Source organism: Mugil cephalus, chromosome 11 (assembly GCF_022458985.1).
Source record: "Mugil cephalus isolate CIBA_MC_2020 chromosome 11, CIBA_Mcephalus_1.1, whole genome shotgun sequence".
Taxonomy (NCBI): Eukaryota; Metazoa; Chordata; class Actinopteri; order Mugiliformes; family Mugilidae; genus Mugil; species Mugil cephalus.
Window position 1 is genome coordinate 16,724,334 of NC_061780.1, and position 26,503 is coordinate 16,750,836.

At 41.7% G+C, this 26,503-nt stretch overlaps 1 protein-coding gene across 1 annotated transcript; it reads right to left on the reverse strand.

The window, feature by feature from the left end:
• Positions 1 to 11,863: 11,863 nt before the first annotated feature.
• trmt11 (tRNA methyltransferase 11 homolog) lies at positions 11,864 to 26,265 on the reverse strand. The gene is made up of 13 exons (XM_047599970.1): positions 26,120 to 26,265; positions 25,451 to 25,516; positions 25,223 to 25,296; positions 25,034 to 25,115; positions 24,805 to 24,897; positions 23,466 to 23,600; positions 23,217 to 23,373; positions 23,047 to 23,127; positions 22,576 to 22,740; positions 21,266 to 21,338; positions 20,937 to 21,071; positions 16,625 to 16,745; positions 11,864 to 14,011 (listed from the first exon to the last, which is right to left on the reverse strand). The coding sequence occupies exons 1-13, from the start codon at positions 26,195 to 26,197 to the stop codon at positions 13,871 to 13,873; spliced, it is 1,401 nt and encodes a 466-aa protein (XP_047455926.1). The 5' UTR covers positions 26,198 to 26,265; the 3' UTR covers positions 11,864 to 13,870.
• Positions 26,266 to 26,503: the final 238 nt, after the last annotated feature.

Sequence of the window (26,503 nt, forward strand, 5' to 3'; positions counted from 1 at the left end):
CAAGTAATTTAATCCTTTAATCTGCAGACATTATAATAATGTTTGCCATATGACTATTGCATATAGCGAAGAGAAGAAAAAAAATGCAGAGAAAGCTTTTTTTTTCATTGTTTCTTCACAGACACTTCCATCATAAGTCTTTCTTCTGCGCCCAATAAGTGATGTCATCTCAGACTTTTTCCCCCCATTGTGAGATTCGCTAAACCCTTGATATGGTGCGCTTATTCCTACAAACACACATGTGTAACGTGGCCGATGCCAGTGTTGGTATCTTGGCACCGCTGTCATTGTAAAAATGGCTCAAACTAAATTGCAGCTTAGTGGTGCACTGGGATCGGCTTACTTTACCCCCAAACATATTGCACGATGAATCCTTGGGGACGACTCTTTACATGATCGACGATCTGCTGCTTGAAAAGAGCCATAAGCAGCCCCGAGTCTGCTTCACAGTAGCAGCAACTTTCTCTTAACTCCCTAGTCATCCATGTTGTAAGCAGCAGTCACAGTCGTCGGGAGGGGAAAGAAAGGGTACGAAAGATGGATAAAATGTCACAGACTGGCCAGACAAAGAGGCTGCAAGTAGAAAATAACATTACTATCATCATTAAGTTGGGACATAAAATTAAACAAAGGAAGGTTAGTAGTTATGAACAGCCAGTAAACAAAGTGAAGCCTTTGCATATATCAACCATAAACAAGCTTGTGTTTTGTGATAGGCTCCATAAACCACTGTAAGAAAAGATCTCACTCTTTTCCGGAGACTGCCTTCTTGCTGCCTCTGAGATCAGCTGAAGAGAAAAGAAAACCCACAATGGATTGTGTATACCTAACACTTAAAGCACGCACAAGAAAAAAAAAAACCTTAATCAAAAAGTCAAGTCTGGGACGAAGAAGTCAGCCGAGGCCAGCCATCACAAAAAGTAAAATAAAATAAAATTATATTTGTCCATTGACCTGAGCTATAAATGTATTCCTGTCAAAATCACCTTTTCCTGTTAAAATAGACCCAAGTTGAGACAGCAACAAGCTGAGCTTCACCTCGAATTGCACAAACTTTACATGAACACAAAATTTCTGTTCTTTAATGTCCTATATTTCCATTATCTAGGTAATGTATTTCATGTGTATGTGTAATAATTTAGTCTTGCTGATCTGACATTGAACTGTGCGGAAGAAGCCAGTACTTCTGCCTCATGGAAGAGGGCGGTAGTGAGCCACAGGTTCATAGTATAATGGAGGAGCTTTTGTCAAACACTCTAAAACAGGGGTCTTCAACGTTTTTCAGGTCAAGGACCCCCAAACTGATTTAGAGATTAAGTAGGGACCTCCTACTTACTATATACGTTCCAGTGCTATTTATAAATATACATTAAATTTGTGGGGGGAACTGAAATAATATATATAAAAATGTCTGTATAAAAATCAACCAAAGATTTTGTGACCTCCTGCAGTACATTCACAGACCCCCCAGGGGGGCAATAAACTTAATATTTTGATTAAGGTAAAGATTTGGTTTAAATTGAAATATGTGTTTTTGTCTATTCTCTTTACTTTTTTTGTCAAAACCAAGAATATATATATATATATATATATATTTTTTGCTTACTCTATTGATATAACATTCTTCCTCAGCCAAATACATATCATACCTATGTGTTCATAAAGAATGCTCATTTATAGACTTAGAAACATAGCCCCAGTTAGTGCAGAAGTACATAATCAAACGGTGAATTTAAGCTATTCTATTCACATTTGTGAAATCTTACTCTGAAAGAGTCTGTTCCTCATACTGTCCAGTGTAAATTAAACTTGAACATATGACATTAACATGGTGTGGCTGACTTTTGCAAACTGTAATTTGTTTACACTCAATAAATAAAGTGAATTGTCAATTACAAACCGCTGCTGCCAGTTAACTGGACACTTTCAGCTTGAATGTGATTTCCTGCTGAAGAGGTTTTAGAGAAGATATTCAGCAAATTAAAGTCTGCGTTTTTGTGATGACAACTTGGTTTACTTGTCACAGTGAATAAAAAGAGGCGAAAACAAGAAGAAATTATCCTTGTAAGTGTTAAAATTTGGTTTTAAGAATGAAGTTTAGTCTATCACTGAGGACCCTGTATAAACAGGACCATGGTCCCCTATGACTGCAGCTCAAACTTTGCAACACTTAAAGAGAACCCACTGCTCACCTGTTTGGGATTATCCAAGCTAATAGAGTTAAAAGTGCATGTAGGACAAAGACAGTTCCGCACATCTGTTCGCATTAACCTAACAAAGTGTAATTCACTTTTACTGTATGTGAATGACCTTTTCTTACACTTTTATCTCATCTACGTCACATTGCTGACCAGTTTTGTTCTAGTTGTTTTTTGTTTTTCTCCAAATGCCACACCACTGCTGCTGGGTAGAGTCAAGCACAGACAATTATTATATGCATGTTTCCAATACTATGTCTAAATAATGAAGAATGTCATCTTTACATTGTTTTCCTGTGATCATTATTGGCTTTCTCTCAAAAAACATCTCAACAACTACTGGATGGATAGCCATGACGGAAATTCATGGTCCCCAGAGGATGAAGCCAGTCAACGTGGGTCACCCCCCGATTTTTTTCCTCTAGCTGTTACGACTAGACTATTGAATAGCCATGTAATTTGGTACAGGCGATCTTGTCCACAGGATGATTTGTGGTAAGTTTTATTTCATAATATTTCTACTCCAGCATCATCAACTCGGATGAGCTACTAACATGGCTCTTGCTCTTGTTTTTGTTTCTTAATATAATTTAATTTTCATTTCCCCTTAGACTCAACAACAACAAAAAAATCATTCAAACATTTGCAGACAAACAATCAGCTGTAATTTGTACAAATGTAAAAAGAAAAAATAAGTAAAAAAGTAAATATTATGTCCACATCATCACTTTAATCTCTGCATAAACATGGTTTCCTTTGTGATATTCCATCACCAACTTTTTCTGCTTGTTAACGCTCTTTCCAGAGACATCTGCTGTCTTCTGGGCATACATTTTCATCATTTGTTTGGTGACATCTTAACAGTGGAAAAATGTACTTCAGTTCTGGGAACATGGCAGTTTGTGATGCCATTTTTGCAAGAGCATTCAGCTATTAAGTGCCAACCTAACAATGGTGCGTTTGGTTCTGCTTGCAGGCTCATAAAAGCGAAGAGCATCTAAAGCTCCCACTTTGAATCCAAGCCCTAATTCATTCCTCATAATGTAAGGTTTCCCCCCTCCCAGCTCCACCACCACTTTGGGGAGTGCTGGCAAATGAGACGTCACCTTCTTGCCTCCTACATGGCATGTCTGTTTTTTATTACAGGTTGAACATTTTTTCTCCCTCTTTTTTTCAATTTTCCCCTCCAAGCTTTCATTACACAAATGGTTCTTTTTTGGAAATAAGTATATGATGATAAATGACTGTTGGAAGCACACACTACGGGCACATGTACCTTTTGATGAGGAATGGAGCGAGAGAGGTCCGAGCCTGGTAAGGTGGAAGAGGGATGAGGTGCTATTTTTCTCAGTTAAAAATAAAGGCACCCTTGGGACCATTTCAATTAGTCAAAGAAAGGTAAATTGATCAGTTTATTTGACTGAATGAGAGCAGCTTTGAAGAAAAATGACTACAATGCTTATGGAGTCAGAGAGGAATTTCTCGCCTGACTCCCTCGTATTAATGCAACGGTGTGCTTTACATATGCCGTTGGTCCAAATGTGTGAGGCAGCGGTTCAATTTGTTGCGCAGACCTGCGCTGGTTTAGCTTTGTTTCTCGGGCAAACGCAGCCTGATAACCTAAGAACACAAAAACATGCAGCATGGCTGCAGTCATTAAAAACCACTGTGCCTCATGAAAGCAGTAACCTTGCAGAAAGCTTTTTGTGCTGACTGCTCAGATCATGGTCTAGCTGCTTTTAAAACAGATGCCTGCCTGTTCCCAGTACGGTGTGTGGACCGTGCTGGGAAATGGCACCAATGGAAAACACCCACCAACACCTGCCAGTCATACTCACCGTAGCTGCAGGCTGGCAAGCCTCCAATTATCCATTTCTTTTTTCTGATGAGGTGTTAAGTGTCCAGTAAAGGTGTGAGATAAAAGTCATTAAATCAGAACATGACTCCCTTTTTCATTTGTGAGGGAATGTAGCTAAATAGCACTGCAGACTCTAGCTTTTTTAAATAATTAAATCAAACATCTTAAATAAAGTTTGTCCGCTCAGCAACGACTCAGAACGTTTGGCGAAGTACTTGCGAACTTGACTTTAATGGCTGGAGAAGTACAACCGAGGAAAGATAAGCATCACCCATTGTTGTTTGCTTTGCTGTGTGCTGCGCTTGCGGTACAGCAAGAGAAATTAGATTTACAGCTCATTGGTGGTCCAGTTTCAAGACACAACAAAGGGATTTAATTTGTTGCTACACAGCTACTCAAAGTCATTAATCACTGAACGCACACTGACAACCCCCCTCACGACGACTGCCCCAAGCACCTGTCGCAAGACATGCTCTCATAACATAGCTTGGAGATCTTCTGAAACCTTCCACCTCGCGGTGTCTGTCTCGACATCCTGCTGGGTTGCTGGAATCGAGAGTCATCTGGCTCAGTTCAGAGCAACCACAACCAGTGTTGCAGTGTGGAGTCTGAAGGCTGCCTGCAGACGCTGAACAAATGATCTAAATAAATGGCAGCTCGTCTGGAGCTTACAGGTCAAAACAAACTCGGTGGGTTTGGTTAAACGGAGTTTGCACAAAACGCAGGTGCATTGGATACATAGAAGAAAATGGTGGAATGGTGTGATGCAAATTTATAAGTGAAATATTATCTCTATTACATGAGCTTTGCGTGGTGAAAAAGTCGGGGCGGCAGCGTATGACCATGTTACACCTAATCCAAATAAAGCAGAGTGGCTACCGGTGTGAATAAGTGTTTTATGGCAGATGCTGAATCACTGCATGAGTCTTGCAGGTGGCAAGCATCAGCGGGGGAGTGCAGGGTGCAGACTTTCGATGGGGGCAATCTGGAAGGAAAATTTGCAAGCAAATAGAAGGATGTTCTGGAAAGCCCCTATGACACAAACTATAGAGACAGTCACAACCACTCACTCACGCACACACACACAAACACCGCTGTGGGTGTGCCAACACCTACACACATGCAAGCGTGCTCCTTCACGCACACGTAGAAGCTTACACAAACACACATTTTATTTATTTACATTCATAAAACCCCAAAATGTTCAACAAAAGCTATGCGAGGATGACAGTCAAAGGGCAACAGCTAATTTTTCGTCATGCAATATCCAAACACATGAAGCAAACAAATGAAACCGTCGTCCCAACGCCCTCAGATGCACACTATAGATTGCAATACGCAACCTACAGTGCCGTCAAAAGACTTTTTTCACGAGCGTTTCCGCAGTTAACCCCGGCTCCTGCATGTCTCCCGCCACAGTGTGTAGTAGCAGAAGCAAAAGAGGGTGGAAAAAAAAAATTAAATAAAAAAATGTATGCATTCTACATCTGCTGGATATCGCAGCAACCTGGCAGCCGAACAAGCGAGCCCCGAGCCACCAGCAGGGCCTTGAGCGGGTCTGCCAATTGTTTATGGTGTTACGGCAAGAAGGGGTAGCTTAGCAACACTGTTGAAAAACCATAGGAAAAGAACACGAAGCAGGTTTTCTTTCGTGTTGCTTTGAAAATGTTGTTTCTGTGTTCATTTCCCCATAACACTTAATGCTATATCAACTTTTGAAAATGCTTCTGGAGTCCTTCTCCTACACATAAGTACGTGTTACTGCTGAGAGGGGAAACTGTAAATCTGTTACAAAATCCCTCCTTTTTAAAAAGCTTATCACCTTCTTAACTTTTATACACAACTGAAAAGGATATGCTCTCATAATATATCTTTCTTGCTGGAATTCAGTGAGTAAGAGGCAACTTGGAGACACTGCACGGGATTATCACGACTCTTCTCTCGCTGCATTGCTGTATATAAAACAAAGTTGTTACTGCATGGGGAAGGTCTGAACGCATGGATGAGAGTCAGTGTTGGTCCTGGCCCGCGCCAAGCCAGAAAGCTGTAACAACAAGAACAAGCACTAACTCAAATGTACAAGGTTTATTTGGTTTGAGTTCCACACTGTCAGATACTGGCGAGGACGCTTTGACCACACAGCACAGCAGAGAGGAAAATGAAGTTAGAAAAGTGCTTCATCCAAGCACTTTCGTATGTACTGATGTGTACGGTCAGAAAATCTGAACTGGAAAAATATGATTAAGGATACCAGAGATACGACATCGGGATTTGATTTACATATTAGTAATTGTTAGTAATCTGTGTATTTATTATTCACTGTAATTTGTTTTGTTTAATCTTATTCTGCCTGAGGCTTCTTTTTGTAAAAGGGAGATTTTTCTCCCCATTGTCACTAAATGCTGGGGGAATTGAGCTATTAAAGAATATCTCATGAATTTATATTTGAAATTAAGTCAGATAATACTTATTTCAGTCTAGAAATAGACCCAGAATATGAAGGCATGAAGAGAATACTTTAGCATGAGACAGAGGTGTTTAACTGACTTTATGCTAAGCAGCAACGGATGGCCTTTTGCAAAAGATGTCTGCTATTTCCTACTGTTGTTATTCTCTGTTATTATCCCATCTACATTCATAATTTAAGCATCTTCATTCTTCCACCAATAAACGTCATTCCTGTGTTCCCAGAGCCTTTCAGACTGTGTTTGCCGTTCTTTATTTTTGCAGTGCTACTAGTCCCCCTCTTCCTTATCACCACCTTACCTCCGGAGTGTCCAAGGAGTCGTAGATGAAATTTTCCATCATCCATCTGCTGGCTCCGTTCCACCACCATCGGTGTTTTCACTCCAGGGGACCCTGTCCAATGTCCTGTCAGCATTTGGGCCTGTGCTTAATGAAGATACATGTCACTGTCAGGATCTAATCACCAAAAACATTCCTTTGTTTGTACCTCAATAAATATTTGCTCTCTGATTATCTTAAGATATTTAAATATTTTAAATAGCGCGAGATAAGGCTCACAACTCATAGAGAAATGATGAAAGCGGCGTCAGATAGTGCAGCTAGACAGGGACAAAGGCAGCAGAATCAGAGATGAACTGACTCACAGAGAAACGCAGCCAGACCAGATGACGTGCCGTTGGGTTCAGCCAGTTCTCACCTGTGCAGCAAGGACAGGTGTGAGTGCGTTGGCAGCCAAGAGGCACCTCACAGATTCACCCAGCAGTGATAGGGGTGTGATAGTCTCCGCGGGTCCCAGAGGGGAAAACATTTGAGCGTCATGCGTGTATCCTGCTGCTTCTGACTAACGCACACCCCCATGGATAACACATTCCAGTCAACTAAATGGCCATGGGAGCTCGATGTGAACTGCAAAATACATATCTGCGCAGCTAGGGACGTTCACAGACGCACAGCTACCTGTTTGAACACACACAGCACCCCTACACTTCATTCGGACGCTCCCGAGAAGCACCGAGGTGCATCATTGAAATTCAAACCCTGCAAAGACAGCTCTCTTCACTGCTGAGGGGCAGAGCAGCTCATCCTGAAAGATGTAATTTCTCAGAGAGAAGGATGATGTGGGGAGGTGGGGGTGGGGGGTGTTGGGGGTGCAGACACCATGCAAAGAGGGCTGGAGGTGGAAGAGATAAAGAATGGACTCGAGGCGAAATAAATGGAGGAATTAGCATTTGCTGGTTGCGCTGCATGTTAGAGTTCTGATAGCGGTGTTCAAGTGCAGTAAGGCTACGTTCAAAACTTCAAATTAAAATGTTCCAGAAAGGGAAGTGAAGGTTGTAAAAAAGTCCATTTTAAAAAAACTTTGCATATATATATCACGCAAAGCAGAGAATATTAATATTTCCTTCTTGGCAGCTCAGTTTTCCTCTTTTGCTGAGACAAATTTTGATCATTATTGCGAATGTCAGTATGAGGGTGTGTTCTGCGGGAGATTAGTTTCCTGTCCATTTTGTTTCCATGCCTTGAGCCCAGTGCATGCTGGGATAGGCTCCCACTACTGCTAGGTATCAATGGAAAATGCATGAATGGGTACGAAAAGGAAAAAAAAGAAAAAAAAAAGGCTTTCATACTACATCCTCACTGGCGTCTTAAATTAGGCTCACCTAGAGACATTAGCGGTTTATGATCCTTGCAAGAGTAGAAGAGGAAATGTGTCACAGTCACCATGTTTGCCATCTTGGCTGTGCGCAAGGATATGTGTGTGTGTGCCCACTTGGCAGTTTAGAGTCATTAAAAAAGGGCGTGAAGGAGCCATCGAGTGGTTTCTCATTAATGAAGAACAGCATTAACAACCACAAAAAACCCATATATACACACAAACACTATAAACACAAAATGAAGCACATATGCACACATCCAAATACACTCATTGACTGTTTGTCTTTGGCTCTTTGCTCCCTGCTGCTCCCTGCTACAAACAGAGAGCAGCCCCCCCTCTCCACCCCCCCACATCTTCTTTCCGGTCATAATAAGTGTGATGACCCCGTGAACACACACAAGTGCAAAAGCAAGCGCAGACATGCAATTTACCAAAAACAACAATGAATGTGTGAAGTAGTCTGGAGAACTCTGAGGTCACATGCGAGAAAAATAACAGGAAAACAATCAGCTGCGCGAACCACAAAGTGGAATTTTTGTTTGCTTATTTAAAGTAAATCAGTAAATCACAGGTTGTAGGATGACTTTCGCACGCTTTACTCTGTGATTGAACTTTGCATGACCGTGATATATTACTGTCCCCATTATTACAGGCTGGTTATTGAAAATGGACTGTGGATAGGTGAAAGAAGGATGAGGAATTGTGTGACAAGACGTTCAGTCACCCCCTTTACTTCCTGGGCCAACAACCCACACCACTTCCAGACGCATAGCTTAAAGAGGATGTTGTGTGTTCTGAGCTGCTCTGCACATTCTCAACCACAGCTCTATCACTTCAAAAGCTTAGCCCCTGAACTGTTTGTTTACAAGTTGCACGGCATTGATTGTATGGCAAACGGTCTTCATGCTAGAGTACGGTACATACAGCACAAGAACAGCGCCAAAGCTTTAAGAGCTTTCTCTGCTCAAGGCTGTCATCTAGTGGCACTGAAATCAGTGTTGATGGAAAAAGATGCACTTGACTTATTCTACCACTGATTCTCAAACAGACAGAAAACCTGTTAAGTACTAAATGTTTTACTCTCTACAGTCACTGGACTGCCCCGTCGTCATTCCTCCTTTTCGTCCTGTACTTTTTTTTCTGAGCGTGGTTTGAGTTTCACACAGCTGTGCGAGATGGGACTCCTGTGGTGATTTGTAGCACCATGATGGCTCTTCCTCCGCTGTGCTTCTCCTCCCTGACGCTGAGATAACAGTTCTCACCTTACCTTGATCATCAGCTAAAGGGGTTGACCAGGGTGTCCTGGGGTGGATGAGGGCAGCGAGCTGACCTGAGGGCGGGGGAGGCAAGGCGAGAAGGGGTGGAGGACTTGCAGGTGTCCAAACTCCCCTGGCTATGGACAGGTGAACAGCACCTGTGCCACATATGTTCATGTGTGTGTGTGTTTGTGAAGCTAAGACACTCCTGAACACCAGCTGTGCGCTATGAAGTTTCCCTCACACACTTATCACCCCTGCCTCTAAAAGCGCACACACACACCAACGCCTGTACAGTTACACCCCACCAGCTGCGCCACACACACACACCCACACTTCTGTGAAATCAGACTTAAGTTTTTGCTAGCGTTACGGGTCAATAGGTAATCACTTGCTATTTATTACTGGCAAACAGATGTGCGGAACATCTTTGCATCAGATCTGATGAGGACGTCATGATATGTCAATCTCTGACTGCGGGAAGACTGGAGATACGTAGAATTGGCTTGCGTAAGTTACAATGTCCATCTACTAGTACATCCAAATGCTCCTAATTAACATGCTTTAGCTTGTCATGTTTAATCTGGGGTTAATGGTGGTTATGAGCTGAACTATTTTTTGGTCAAACAAGTGACTGACGGCAGGAAGTCATTATTACACAGCAGTAATAAGCAAAAAAAAAAATAAGCAAAAGAAAAGTCTTCAAAATTAAAGTTAATTAATTAACAACCCTTATGAACTGTCTGCTACCTCTTATATATCTGCATATTTTATTGGATCCCCATTAGCTTCTGCTATGGCGCATGCTAATCTCCTTGGGGGCGATGTTTGATGTTTCTTTGTGACAGCTGTGTTCACCGCCTCTCTTGGCCTTTTAATAGTTGCAATATAAATCCACTGGCCACTCTATTAGGTACAGCAGTTCAATTGCTAATTAATAAGAATAACTAATGACATGGCTAAAATTCAATGCATTTAGACATGTAGAGGTGATCAAGACAAGTTGCTGAAGTTCAAACCGAGCATCAGAATGGAGAAAAAGGGGATTTAAGCAACTTTGAACGTGGTATCGTTGTTGGTGCTGATCTACTGGGATTTTCACGCATAACCATCTCCAGGGTTTACAGAGGATGGTCCGAAACAAAGAAAACATCCAGTGAACGGCAATGCCTTGTTGATGTGAGAGGTCAGGGGAGAATGGGCATACTGGTTGGAGATGATAGAAAGGCAACAGTAACTCAAATAACCACTCAGTACAACTAAGGAATGCAGAATACCATCTCTGAATGCACAACACGTTGAACCTTGAAGAAGATGGACTACAGCAGCAGAAGACCACACCGGGTGCCACTCCTGTCGGCTAAGGACAGGAAACTGAGACTACAGTTCTCACAGGCTCACAAACATTGGACAATAGAAGATTGGAAAAACGTTGCCTGGTCTGACGAGTTTGATTTCAGCTGCTATACAGGTGGCAGGGTCAGAATTTGGCGTGAACCACATGAAAGCATAGATCAATCAACGGTTGCCTTGTATCAACGGTTCAGGTTGGTGGTCTAATGGTGTGGGGGATATTTTCTTGACACAGACTGATCATGGTTTAAATGCCACAGCCTACCTGAGTATTGTTGCTGACCATGTCCATCCCTTTATGACCACAGTGTACCCATGTTCTGACCCTACTTCCAGCAGGATAATGCACCATGTCACAATGCTCATATCATCACAAACTGGTTTCTTGAACGTGACAATGAGCTCAATGTAGTCTAATGGCATCCACAGTCACCAGATCCCAATCCAATGGATCATCACCTTTGGGATGTGGTGGAATCATAGATGTGCAGCTGACAAATCTGCAGCTACTGTGTGATGCTATCATGTCAGTATGGACCAGAATCTCTGAGGAATGTTTCCAACACCTTATAGAAAGTATGCCACGAAGAATTAAGGTAGTTTGGATGGCAAAAAGGGGTCCAATCTTTTACTAGCTGTTGCTATGTTAAAGTTGAGTTTATTTCAACTAGCGATTAGGCTTGACTTTAAGTTTACCTACGGTGTAGCCAGCAGCTGATTCAGCAGATATAAGGTCACTTTCAAGCCGAGCACGCTTTAATCAAGGCTCATCGTTCCATAACGGTGGTCCTCTCCTCCTACAGGGAGTTCCCCTTTGAGAAAAAGAAAGAGGAGGACAGGGCAGAGGTGAAGCATATTGAGGAGGTGAAGAGGACAAACTGGTGGAGGTAAAGCGGAGAGGGATAGAGGACTGAGTCGAAAGGAAAGAATGGAGGTTGAATAGAGCCACTGTTATCTACACCATCAAATAACTAAACACATCCTCACATGTGGATTACTACAGAAAAGACGAGAACGACCCATCTTTGTAATTACAGCGTCACCAGTGGTTGGGATGTGAGTATTATTTACGAGCTAGCTCTCAAATCATTTTATTATCACCGAATAACATCAGGAAACTGCTCTGCTGTAGTTAGCATCCAACATAAAACAAAACCAGATCTCACAAGTACACACATGTACAAACACATGCACAAACAGAATTTCCTCAACGTCTGGACAGCATTACGTGGTGTGTAGAGAGGAACACCCCCCTCACACACATACCACTTCCACCCCTCCTTAATTACAGTCTGCATCATTGGAGACTGAGGGTTCCTGGGAACACGTTGGGAATCACTATATTGTGGCAGCGCAAACACATAGAGCGCCCTTTATATACAGCAGCTGCACTAAAACAACCACTTTCAACATATAGCGGAAAACATGGCAATCACTTTCATGGGCAAGAAAATATACAGAGAACGAGAGGGCATAAGTAGCTATAAAAAAAAAAAAAAAAAAAAAAAAAAAAAAGGCAAGGTCTCTGCATGGTGGATCCATGATGATGATGATGGACAACAAAGGGGCACTGTGGGAACCATAAACAACGCGCACCACAAACGATGGCGCGCCGGGTATCATGTGATGGTGCCTGGATACTCTCCCTGTGAAGAAGGGCGATGGAGGAAGTGTGGTGGGGAGGCAGAGGCCCAGCCGATAAACAGAACACAGGGGTAATGCACATGAAGGCCTGCTGCGTCGCGCTCAGGAGATGAATAATGAGCCGGGCTGCATGTAAACTGTGGTCGGAAAACAACAAAAGCTGCTGACTAACTGTAGTGGTGTGTGTGAAGGGGTGGGGACGCCCTATCATTTGGGCTCTTGCCTGCGCAGGGAGGCCTCTCTCGCCTAAACATGATCCCCGTCTCAGTACCCAAGCAAAACCATGGCTGCGAATGTGCATAGAGATTCTGGTTTTGGAGATTGGAAGCTCTGTGACGACCATCTTAAAGGATGGTTGTAGTTACTGTATCAAAGGCAGATTAAAGGCACTAAATCATAGCAAATAGGAGGCAGACATAAAGATGTGTTTAGCAGTCACGGAGAATGTGAAAACTGTTTTCTAATGTCGTGTTATATTTTGGCAGAGCTGTGTGTGAGATGATATAATCTGAGAAATTTTGTCTTGGCCTGAGTTCGGAGTTTAAAAGTTATTTCCAAGGCCTGTGAAAATAACAAGGGACACTACTAACCTCCCCATGACATTCAGGATCACACACCAAGCTCGGTGGCTGATTGCACCTCCTATTGCTCTTAATGTCCCAGGCCCCCGAAATGCTAAATCAACTCTTTGTGTTAAAGTAAAGCACAGCGGTTAACATAATGTGGAGTTAGCGGTTCAGTTCATCTTGTTGCTTATTTGGAGTCATTTTGGGCGCAGTTAGGTTCTCTCAGACTTCAGATGGATTTGTTTGTTTGTTTTGTGATTTTTCAGTAAATTGTGTTGCTCGTAGCCTACAATAAGATATTTATGGAGGCAATGGAAGTCGAGGGGTGGAATTTGAAGCTTTACGCACAGACTACTAACCGCATGGGAACCACAGCGCACTTTCAAGTAGATGTGGAAGATGTTTGTTGTGTAGTTTTGACGTCGGGGTCGCGATTAGTGATCACGCTGGATGGAATGCGCACAGAGTAAGAGCCAAAGAGTTTAAAGAAGGTCAGAGCACAGGACGCGGTTATAACAGCAGTCGATGGTGATCTGGCACACTAGCACCCAGTGAGTACACCCTAAAGGTCAGGATGTAGCAGCCACTGCCATGTCAGATTTAATAGTTTAACTTTAATCCGTTTTTTTAAATTTTAAATTTATAACATATTAACAAGAGCTGCCTTTGTTGTTAATGTACTTCCCCATTTTAAAATGTATCATATAAATAGAAAGAATGAGGTTTTATTAATTTATTTGCAATTAATTAAAAATAATATATTTTTTTTTAAAAAAGGAGTCGGTTTGTTTTTCTTTTTTAGTACAACAGTGACCTGATTAAAATGCACTCTCTCTGTTCTGAGAAAGCCTTTTGCTGAACCTCGACTTGGTTCACTCTCCGTTGACATCAGACTGGTTGTCCTCCTTTACACATCTTTTGTTGAGTCCACTGAAATACTTCTCCCTGAAAGCGTTGTGTCCCTGGTAGCCGCTGAAGCACGCGTCCGACAGATGAGCTGGGCCGTCCAATTCCTGCAGAGAGACAAACACAAATGTCATTTAAATTTGCCCACGTTACACATAAGTTCAGTTTATATTTAAATATTTATGTTTGTTGGACTAATATTCAAGCAAAAAAAAGAAGAAAAAGAAATGAAAGCTGAGAGAATAACAAACTAAATAAAGATAAACTTGGATTAAAGTCATTTTTTTCCCCATAGGGAAGCATTAATGTCCGCTGCATGCCAATATAAAGTGTTCTGAGTCCCTACTGCTAAACAGTTTGTCTTGGCTGTAAGGTAGCTGCTGGTAAACGGAGGCATGGAGGGAGGAACAGAGGTGCTGGAAGAGGAATAATGAGGTGGGTTGAGTTGGAAGTGATTATTCCAATGCACTGCCTGTAATTTTTCAGCAACACCTCTCTTTTGCTTGCTGATGCTGCCGAGCAACCTTGAAACAGTTTCCATAACCTTTCTGAGGGAAGTCTTCGGGTGACGAGACTGACAACCTATCCATGGCCCCAAATGAATGAGAACTGACGCAAAACTGGTAATTACCACCCAAGTCTTTACCAATAATCATGCAGGTGGGTGGTTACATATACTTAGGGTTAAATTAGGAAACTAACGAGCACTTTATTGACACTAAATACACTGTGTGTTGCAACCTACAATGCAAGGTTTCAAAGAAGTTTCTTCCGCATTGGTTTAATGGGAAATGTTTATGACAGCTCCATCGTCCAAACACAGAAACGGAGTGGACACATGCAAATGTTGCGGGCATTCAAGTGTTGACACAAATCCACCTCTGAAGTCTGATGAACGAGTTCAGACAGGCGCGGACTGACGCCTGTTTAGAAAGGACAAGATTCTGCGGCCCAAGATAGATGGTCAGGTAAGATCAAACGACAGCGTGTTTGTGTGTGCTTGTCATACGGGACCCGTTATGGGAGCAATTTGAGGTTTCGAAGTGGAACGGATGTCAGATCCAAAGATGGATTGTCTTCCATATGATGTGTGATTAGGCCATTTAGGGTTCCAGTATAAAAGAAATGAGCCAATCACAGCCAGATGGCGAGGATTTACCCCAGACAGGCAAGGAGACACCATCACGTCCAATGGGATGACATGTGAAAACACACACAGGCTACATACATGTACATGACACATACTTTTGTGGTTACACTTACAATACATAAAAAAAAAACACATGACCATGCATGAAGGAACAGGCCGGCACATACATGCTCTCTCTTTACATAAACTTAGTCATATCTGTGTCGCTGTTCATACTCACACTAACACATTCTGTAGCACACACAGGTTGGTCCTGTGCAGATACGTGCCCAATTACAACTGTGCAACCACAACACAACTAAACAATCTAAAAAAAATATATATATACATTGAGGGAGTTGTGTTTCAAATGGAAGGATAAATAAAAGTAGATTACACGCTCAATTTCACAGCCGTTCACTTCATAGGAAAATGTGTGCTTTAATATAGTCTGGTTCCATCTCTAATAACCGGATGAATCACTATCCTCATAGGAAAAATTAAAAAAAAAAAAGAGCTGAGAGAACAAGAAAAACGATGAATCAAGAATGAACGTCGATCAGGCATAACATTATGACCGTTATAATATTGTGTAAGTCTCCCTTGTGCCTCTAAACAGAGAACGTACACGGGCCTTCTGAGGGGTGTCCTGTGGTGTCTGGCAACAAGATGTTGTTAGTGGGGGGTCTCAGGGTCCTTTCGGTTGAAGGGAGGAACCTCTGTGGATCAGGCTTGTTCCTGTGCATCCCACAGATACTTGATCAAGTGTTGGGATCTAATGTGGAGGCCATGTCAACACCTTGTGCTGTTTTTCATGTTGTTTTTTAGCGTTTAAAGCGTTTTTGCGTTTGTGTCAGGCTGCATCCTGTTGGGGATGGCTGCTGCCATCAAGGAGTGTCATGGGGTGGGGTTCCCCAGTCTGGTCGAGGTGGGTGGTGCATGTCTAAGTGACATCCACAACAATGACAGGTCCAAATAGTTCCCAGCAGAACATTGTATCGTCCCAAGATGTCACTGTCAGTGTTATTCCCTTCTCCTGTGCGTGGTTATGCAGATATAAGTTTCCATATATTATACTGTTACTTCAATACCAGCCCAGGCTTATAATACAGCATAAGGAAGGAATGACTTCCAAGTTATTTTATAATAATGCCTTTTTGTATTAGAGATTTGTGTGAAAGTCAAATAATTTGCATGTTGAATAAAGGTCAGAACATGTTTTGTGGGGTCATAGTCACAACAGCCTGCAGCCTTTAACAACTTAATTCTAATTGGTTCATTCTTCCAAATGAAGGCGTGTTATCAAATATGAAAAAACTCCCTCTACGAGTTCACTGTGAATATTTGCATCAAATCCCAATATTGTAATATTATCGAGGCGTGTCTGAGGCATCAATTACATGAAAGAGAAGAGGCTGTACAAACTGGAAACATAATAAGAAAATCAGAGCACAGGCACTGGGAAATGTTTTGGGGTAAAATAAGGATCAATCATTAGTCGCTAATTATTTTTTTATGCTTAATTAATCAATGTTTAATTGCTCTTTTGTCCGGCTCTCACGCAAACACACAGAAAACCACATCCACATACCTCCGGCTCCTTTATCTTCTCCATGGTGATGAGGCGTCGTGAAGTGTGGCTGGAGAGTGTCTGCTCACAGTTGCTGATGAGCCGGAGACAAGGGTGAAGAGGAATCATCTCCTCGCAGTACCTGGACAGAGGTTACGTACACGACACAGTTACTGATCAGCCCCCAGAAAGAAAGGAGAGAGGAAAACAAAGTAAACCCACCTCCATCATTTGAGCAAAAAAAACAAAAAACAAAAAAACACACATGCGTAAGTCGCGTGTCCCAATAATGCAATACAGATTTATCCCGGAGGCCATTGACAGTCTGCCAGGACACAGACTAATTCTGTCAAAATTACTACCTAACTTTTGCCAGCTCCATCTACAGCCCGGTATGTTGTTTTCCTTTTCTCTGTGCGTGCCTCTTTTCGGTTTCTTAAACAAACGCCAAACACTCGGAAAAGGCTGCGGCGCAACCACGACTGCTGAAGCTCAGGTAGCTCGATCTGTGCAAATACGACGGAGGGAAAAAGTGAATGTGACCTGACAGCTCGACTGCTGGCTCTGTCATCGCCAGCCAGGCCAGGTTAAGGCCTATGAGCAGCGAGTGATGTATGTGTTTGCATATTTGTGTCAGCAGCACTTTCTCCAAACCGCCATCACAGTGGCGACAGCGCACCGACTCCAAGCCAGATTTGTGCATCGCTGTTTCTCTTGTTGCCATAGTCGCGCGCGGGACTTTCTCGGGGTGTTTGGTTGTCACGGTGATCAGCGGCGATGAAGCAAGGTGGTAACGTTCCCCTGTCAGTCGGGAGTGGTTAGTGAAGAGATGACAGGTTTGGTAACATAACAATCGTTTTGTTTTGTTTTTTTTCTTTTGACCTATAAGAAGTAAAACATTCTCTTTATCCAAACCTGAGAGCTAAATCACCCACAATACCACTCGACTGCCAATCCTCCGACTGCAGATTTTGCTGTATTTTTTTTGCTGGTAGTGGCTGTTCTAACCTGGAGCTGCTTGCCTTTCCCACACCACGCCTCAGTTGTTTTCTCATTTCCAAACTGGCACGGGGCGGATGTGGCTCGGTAGGTTTGAGAAGTCCACAAAACCAGAGGATTAGTGGCTCGATTTAAGTAATGTCATCATTAAATTGTGAACTTTGAACTAAAATCTCTAAATGGACACAGTAAAGTTTGAACTGTCCAGTTGGAGAGGGGAGGAGTTTTAACTGGTACGTTCAATTTGGAAATATCAGCTTGTGTCGCTGTTGAATGTATGCGTGCGTTTTTCCTATTTTCCACCTCAATTTAACTAATAAAAGCAAAATCTTTGGTTGATTAAGCATTTTTAGATATATTTTTAATTTACCCCACAAATTTAAATTTCTTTGAATACACATCAACATGAATCCTAATAATAATGTATATTTATAGATACCACTATAGGCTGAGTTTAATACTGTAGGTAGGGAGTTAATCTCTCCATCAGTTTGGGGGTTCTTGGCCTGAAAAATGTTGAAGACCCCTGGTTTAAAACAACTAAAGGGGGCAAACAAAAGTTTTGCTAAGGTGTGAGGGAGTGCCCATCCTCCATGGTCCCGAGTCTGGTTCTGGGAATATGGAGGAGGTCTGAGGGAGAGCGTGTTGTATTTTGTGGGTTGAGGAGTTCTTAGAGGCACGAGGTGGGTCGTGTCCACAGATGCATGGTGTGTGGTTCTTGGAAAATTAAAAAAAAAAAAAAAAACTGCATAGAGGGAGGGATTTATTGCTGAACTTGCAACAGGATACATCAGTTTTGGCTAAGCACACAAGCAACTGAGTGTTTAAGCATTCTCAGTTTCACAGGATGCAAAACCTAGCAACGGATACGCGTTCACTCCATCCGTGACACTTCTGACAACGCAGCCGCTTCATATCTTTGGTGTCACTTGTTTATGTCGTAATCAGGTCACTTTATGGATGCGACGACTGAAGCGGCTTCATCCGTCTTGATACGTTTTCTTCATTTATTTTTTATGGGGAGAAAGGGAAGAGAGTTAAAGCGCTCTGACCGGGTCTAGACGCTGTCTTTTGATGACAGGATTTTGTGTCACCTGTCATCACACACAGACAAACACAGACACACAAGCACAGGCCCCAGTTCTTATGAGGCGGGCAGACCCACGCACACATACATGGTGACCACTGTTTCTATCACAGGCATCGCCGCAGATACGCACACATATATGTGGGGGCAACAGAAACCCGATATCTCCCCTGTAGAGCCCCAGATTAGACCCAGGAGACAGGCTACGTCTGGGCTTACACACACACGCGGGTCAGCCTGCAGTCCACAGAGACAGATAGTTCATATATCTGACTTGCCTGGCCTCAGACGTTTATTTTGGCACGGCGCTCTGACAGGCACGGAGTCAAGCACAGACGAGATGAGTAGCAAAGACAAATGTGTGAACATGATGACACAAATGCATGCATGCATGCGCTCCGACGCCAGACCACACACGTTCATGCAAATGTATCCACGCACGCAGGAACGTAATAAAGAGGCACCAATGAAGAGTCAAAGGTTTGCAAAGGTGTGTGCTTCACTCAGACACAGGCATACTCATACCAAAAAAAACAGAGGATGCGCGATTATCTCATCTCCTTCCAGGTCTTGTAATCAGTGACCAGAAAGAGTTCCAGCCCTGCAGGGTTTTTCCTTTTTTTTTTTTTTTAACCCCCCCTCTTCCCCCAACGTCCGTTGCTGCCGCGCTCTGTTGTGGTTCGTGCCTTTACAGCCGAACACCTGCACTTAGAGTCAGCGCTTCACTTTCTGCTAATCCTCAGAAAATTCAACAATGCACAACTTTGTTTCAGGGGGAGCGGGCTTATAGAGCCACGGTATAAAGGGAGCTCACCGCTGTCAGTTGTGGTTTACCCCGGCCCAGCTGTATGGACGGGAAAACCTCAACACACCTGTATATTATTCTGTATAAACACTGTCATTCACACAGGTGGTTACACACGAAGGACAATGTTTTATAGGAGTGGGAATGCAACATTGTTGAAGGGAAATGCCGGAAGGTAGACGGCCAAAGTGGCAAATTGTGATGGAAAGTACTCTGAACCAGGCTACTGGAGTCAAACTGGAGACATTTAAAGCTTTTAACAGCTCATAAAACTAATGAGTAAAAACTGATTAATGAACAGCTGAACACTACTGTCTGTTAGTTCTACAGTTAATTACTTTACACAGCCAAGTTTAATTAAACGCAGACATTAAACTTTATAACTGTGTCACTGTAATCCCTTCATGGTGGCGGTGGTGTTATTTAGGCGGATAACAGATTTAAAAGCTGTAGTCTGCGCTCTACAGTTCTGGTTTATGGTACAAGTCTGCCCCCTGTTGTTAGAGATTAACTTTGAGAAAAGGGTCATCAGTTCTCAATATAAGCCTGTGCGGTCTAAAGATGTGATTTCAAAATGTAAATGTCCATGAAACAAGGCATGCTTTTAACCAAACAAGCTAAAATAATAAAGAAAATAACACAAATTGACAGGGGCCAGGCGTTACCGGGAGCCCAGAACGCAGCATGGATGTATGTTACCGGCAAACAGTTTAGTTTCCACCTATGTTTCTCCAGACTCCTACATGTTTCACAGACCTTGATGGAGTTAAATAAAAGTATTTTTGCAGATAATGACGATGTCACAATGTAATTTTTTTGAATATCAATGACGATACCACTTCATCTCCCAGGATGGTCCAGCTCTTAAATGACCCATTTATGGACACATATGCAGTTATACAAATTTATACATTTGAATAATTTGTTTTGTACATTATGACTGAAACACTTCCTCAATTATTTGCAAATGTTCTACTGTGTGTGCCGTTTATGAATCTCTTTTTGGGGTGTATTTGTGTCTGTTGATTGCAAATGAATCTATCTTTTGCTACTTTATGTCCTTTTAAATGGTATCATTTTATTCTATATGACATTTTTGTCACAATTAAACCTTGACTTGTTGAGCAATGGCCACAAACATGTTTTGTGTGGTTACTTTGAAATTTGTCAAGAAAATTCTAATCCTTGACTCTTGACTCCAGCTGGAGATTTGTATCAAATGTGAAGAAAATCCTTAATTTGGTCCTAAGATATTGACCAAAAATGCACGTTTTTAACCTCAAAAGTACAACTGAACGCACAAGGCATTCCTGTGATAACAGATTCACAGGAAGAGAATGGTTATAGTAACGTTCCTAACTTGAAAACAAAAAGTGCAGAAGTATCCACACCCTGAAAGCATCGTCTGCTACCACTAACTGCTGATACGTTTGTTTACTCACTCTGGCCTGTATATGGGCAGCCAATACACGAGCCTTCCGCCTATTACCAGGTGGTTGGCAGAGAAGTTTAACAGATCTGTTAAGATGTCACTCAGGTGGTAGGCCTGTGTGACCGGGACGTGCGACTCTGCATAGCTGGGGAGAAAATAAAAAGACAAAAATACACGGTTCAGAACAGAAACGAGCAAAATAGGAATATAATTTTTCTCAAATGGATGCAGCTTTAGAGATTTGTCAAAAGTTTCTAAAGAATTTAACTTGAGCAAATAATACTGGGCTCTTCAGAGTTAACTGATGCTACATGTTGGTGGAACATTGGGTGAACTTACACGCCGTTAGCCGGTTTCATAATGTCCTTGTGGGAGCCTGTTTTTCTTGTGGACTCACGGATACCATATGGAGCTATAAAAAGGATCACATAAAATAATAAAATTAAAAACAAACAAGAAAAAAAAAGTTATCTCATAAAAATCCAGATAACATCGTTGTAGTTGAGAAGCATGTTGGCAGGTGGGTTAAACACCACAAGAGTCATGCAGTGTTGATGAGTATAAATAATAAACCGATGGTACTGTATTAGCGGTGGGAAAAAATATTAATATGGCAATATTTCATGATACGTTTTCTTCTGATACAGCATCAATTTGAATGTCTTACCATCGATTTTAAAAAAGTCCTGTTTAAAGCTGACATTTGATGCACTTTGGCTTTCAAATGGAAGACGGAACAAAGAGTATGCAGCTTGTGTTTCGCGTTCTCTTAAATGACGCAGGCTTATTACTCACAACCTGGTTTATTAAGCAACACAATGAGGATGCAATAAAACAACCTACAGGCAGGTGGTATCAAACAGTGCAACCTCCCAGTGCCCGATGGTACCCTGTGTAACAGAGTGTTCCTCAGTACTGTGTCTGTACTGGGTAAATAAACATCAACACTAACACAGTGACTGATCTACAGTTTGCAAACTGTATTTTGATATTTAAGTGGCAAGAACTTAAGTCACTTTTGTGGGCAAGCGCAATAAATTGTAAATGGTAAATTGTACATAGATTGTACAATTGTAAATTGTAAATATTTGAAATAATATTGTTTTTTGATGCAGTTTGTTCAGTGTTCATCCAATGTACATGTATCCAACTTGTATTTTAAGCTGCATTTAAAATTTCTTAGTGAACTGTGTAGAATATTGCACTATATGCAAAAGTATCGTGAAGTCCACCCCTACACTGTATATAATTTGGAAAATTAGAAATTGATGGATGTAAGTATTCATATTAAACTGCTTGTATCTATGTATGTCAATGCCCGGGATTGTAGAGGTTAGTGTTATCGGACCCTAATAACTTATATATGCAGAGAGGGGTTATCTATCAGGGTCCAAAATATTCTTAAGGAGAACTGTAAACAAAAAAAATATATATATATACATGATAATACTAATAAGTGCAGCCAGTAGTTGTAAGCAACAGTGATGGGTTATATAAACTTTAACTAAACCCTTTGATTTTATTATGACGAACCCAAACCTATTTAACCACTCACTGAAATACCTGGTAATTCAAAATTTCAAATCATACAGGCGCACATGTTGTTCACATCAATTACCACATAAACTGAGTGAAAACTTAAATCCTACGGTCGGTAATGATGGCGTCAAACAGAGTGGCCGCCCTCCACACAGGCTTGGACGCATCGGACACCATCACATCCACATACATCCTGTCTTTTCCATACTGTCTCAGGTTGGCTCTGATATTCTCATCAGGTCCTCGCCACTTCTGGTTTTTACGGCTCGACCGACCTGAAAGACAGAAACACCGTTGGCAAATACGGATAGTAATTAAGCAAAAGTAATAAAGTCAGACCACTGTGAACACAGAACACAGACTTGACCCACAGCTAGTTTTCCAGGGATGGGAATCACCAAAGGTACTATGGTATCGTTTTCCAGTGGCAAATATTTCAATTAATTTTTGCAATTTATAAAATAAAAAACTGATGCTGAACTACTGTGTACTGATAAAATACTCCCAAGCATAATATTGCAGCACCACACCGTGTGAATTTGTCTCCCAACCCAAATATTGGCACGGTTGGATGACCTTACCTTTGCCATGAATGGTGTTGTAATCAATATCAGTTCCACAAACATAAGCTCCAAAATGAGAACATGCCACCAACAGGCTCCCTGAAACAGACAAAGAGCAGAGGGTGACAGGGTGTGTGTCTGTCTACAGCGGTGTATGTGCACGGGACGCAGTGACGGGGCTAACTTACCCGTGCCGACAAACGGGTCAAAAACGAGGTCGTTCTCTTTGACCTTAGCGTGGTTGGCCATGATGAAGGAGAGCCCTGCGTCCATGCTGGTGTTTCCTATGAAGTGTCTGTTCTTCACGCTGTGGGAGCGAATCAGTTCACGCTGACCGTCCGCTATCTGGTGTGTGTGTGTGTGAGGACAGTTAAGCAATCAGCTGGTCGATCGCTCCTCGTTATTTTAATGTTAACAAACAGTCAAACGGATCTCACCCATCTGCCAAAGTAGATGTAGATGGGCTCTTCTGGGATGTTGTTTGGGTCTGAGCCGTAGTCCTCCATCAGACAGAAGACGTGCTGAGGGCTCTTCAGGCTCACTGTGCCCTCAAAGGGGAGATACTCCATAGCCTGGTGAAAGGGCAAAAAGACATTTAACAGCAATATATAGAGATATATCCAGATTTGTTTGGATACATATTTTATTATTTAGCTGCTTACCAAAACATATTCAATAAATAGTTCCATGATATTTTAAGAGTAGACTCTCAGCTTTAATTAGAGGGGGTTCACACCCACAACCACAACAACTGAAAACAGCTGTGGTAAAGGTCTGGCAAAGCATCACAAAGGAGACCACTTGTTCTTTGGGGTTTACAGACTTCAGATAGTCACTGAATTAAAATTTAACATTTTAATCACGATTATATTTTGTCCGATTGCATGCACCTGAAACTAAGAGGACTGTGTATTAAAACTGTTTGTATTTTCTACCTCTAATTAGGACGTGAATACTAGAGAAAGGAGGATGAAGCCTTGTGAAGCTTCTGAGGATCGAACAGTGACATCTAGTGGTCAGCTGCAATTACAGCAGCCACGAACTTCCAAATGATTCACACATCAGTCAAGTCACTCTAAAGCGTCTGTGTCAACATTTTAAAATGTCAATTGACTTATTACTTGATTTAGATATCAGATATTTTTTTGCTGTGAAGTGAGAAGTATTTCAATATCAGTAGATACGACTGATATAGTGACTGGACGTTTCATTGGCAACGACTCGCCAAGGTAAGGATAATAAGGACGTCCCTGGGTTTGGACGATTTCATGATTGTCATTTAGAGAACATGGTTTTACTTTTACATATAGTGTGAAAAGATTCAAATTAAACACTTTAAAGATACTTTTTTGGGAATGATTGTGAAGGACTTCCTTATGGCAGTGTGAAAATAAAGTGAATATGTGCATGAGACAATTGCGCTGATGTGTTTGTGGTTTTTATTTATGAACAAGATCTGCTCAGTGGTAAGATTCTCCATTATTTCTCTAGTAACGCTATTAACCAGGGAGGACCGAGCATTTTGTGTCTCCTTTTAATGAATGAAGTTTCGAAGCAGTCACCCACTTCTGCTGTTTCATTGACGTATGGCGCTTCAAACATCATCGGTCATGTATTCACAGAGATTTGATACAAGTCTCGACACGGTGTTTCAAATCAATCGTGAAACAGGCTCCGGTGCCTCAGTGTTGAAAGTCCCATCTCTAGTGAATACCTTCAAATTAATGCTCAGATTCTGCACCTTAAGACCACATTTATTCAGCTCTGAATACTCACATCAATCCTTTTGATCCTGTCGTCAAACACCAACGTTTTGTTGAAAGTGTAGACGTTAATTCTGTATGTGGAGTCTTTGTGCATGAATGGGCTCTGTAGGAGGAAGACAGCAAACAGAGATGAAACATGTTTGGAGTATGCTCCTTATGTTTCATATAAAACATTTCATAAATTTGCAGGGGATTGGTCAGTTCAACACAACCAGACTATGAGCTACAGAATCACACACCATGTTCTCTGAAGGGTAGTTCAAGAGGGATGTTCTGAGTTCACTGTGTGTTTGTCCGTGACCCCATAGTTCAAAAGCAGATCTGGAAGGAAAATGTAAGATGAACTAGAGTCACATCTCAGTCACTGTCATAATATCAAGGTTATAGAGCCACAGATTTGTGCAGCTGCTATTTCTCCAAAGACTTACTTTGCACATACAGATCTGGCCATGACACTTCTGACATCCTCCTCAGACAAACCGTTCAGACACCAGAAAGGAGACTACAGAGAACAGGCAAGAAGTGGAGTGAGTTTGGGGAAATGGGGTCTACAGAACAGAAACGATCTGATCAAGATCGTTATACTGCTACCAATCTGAATCATCTGTACGAGAAACAGCACGGAAAACAAAAAAGGAAGTTTATGACTCGCATACCTTTTCATTGAAGTTTTCACATGGGTGGAATGGTTTTGATCGGAGAGCCAGCAGAGCCTTAATTTCCTGCAAGAATCAGCACATAAACCTCATGAAGGCATCATATCATTAATCATTATCATCAACGTGAAGGCGAGTAAAGAGGAATAGATTTAACGTGATGTTTTTAAAGAGGTGGGTCATAAATTTTAAGTAATAAAATGTAACAGGATCTTTCTGTTGACTTCTCGTGCCTCGTTAAATGGACACAGATGTCATACTCCACCTTCCAAACGAGTTGAACGCTGCTATAAAAGCTCAGTATCAAACATCATGTTTTACAGTTTAAAAAAATAAAAATAAAAAAGACACGCGAGCTCAGGTTATCACAGAAAAATGAAATGACATCTCCAAAAGGGGTCCCGATTGTTAATTTAAAACGGTGCATTTCTACAATCTACCACAAATCTACAAAAAACACAAATCATGAAAAACTTCAGCCTAAATCTAACCGTACACCTACGTTAACTTATTACACCTTTACTGTACCGTTTGAATTAGCACGTAGCCAACGCAGCACAGCGAAAAATGGGAGTTTCAACTTAAACTAATGCATCGATCACTGCACAAACAAAATAAACATTCACACTAAGAGCCGGTGAGAAACAGAGGGTGGTTTGTGAAAGTTACCGGTAACCTGAAGTCCAGGTTGTCTTGAGCAAGGTGTAAAAGGTGCTGGAGGCATGATCGCCTACTGGGGGTCGCCATTTTTGTGTGTGTGCGTGCGTTGTTGCGGATTCAAAATACGTCCGTGTAGAAACCGGTCTCTGAAACAAACTACCGCCCCCTGACCACTTCACCATAAATGGCAGAAAAATTAGGTCTTGGCTTTGTTTTCACTGTGATACTGTGGTTAAAATGTAATTGCGTAAAACATTTTATTTATGCCCACATTATACATATTAACTGGTGGAAACCAATGCCCAGAACCACTTTTGCACATTGTCTTCAAACAATTATTTCAAATTAAAATGCTCTAAGGGAATTTCACAGACAGTGTCGTTTTCCGACCAA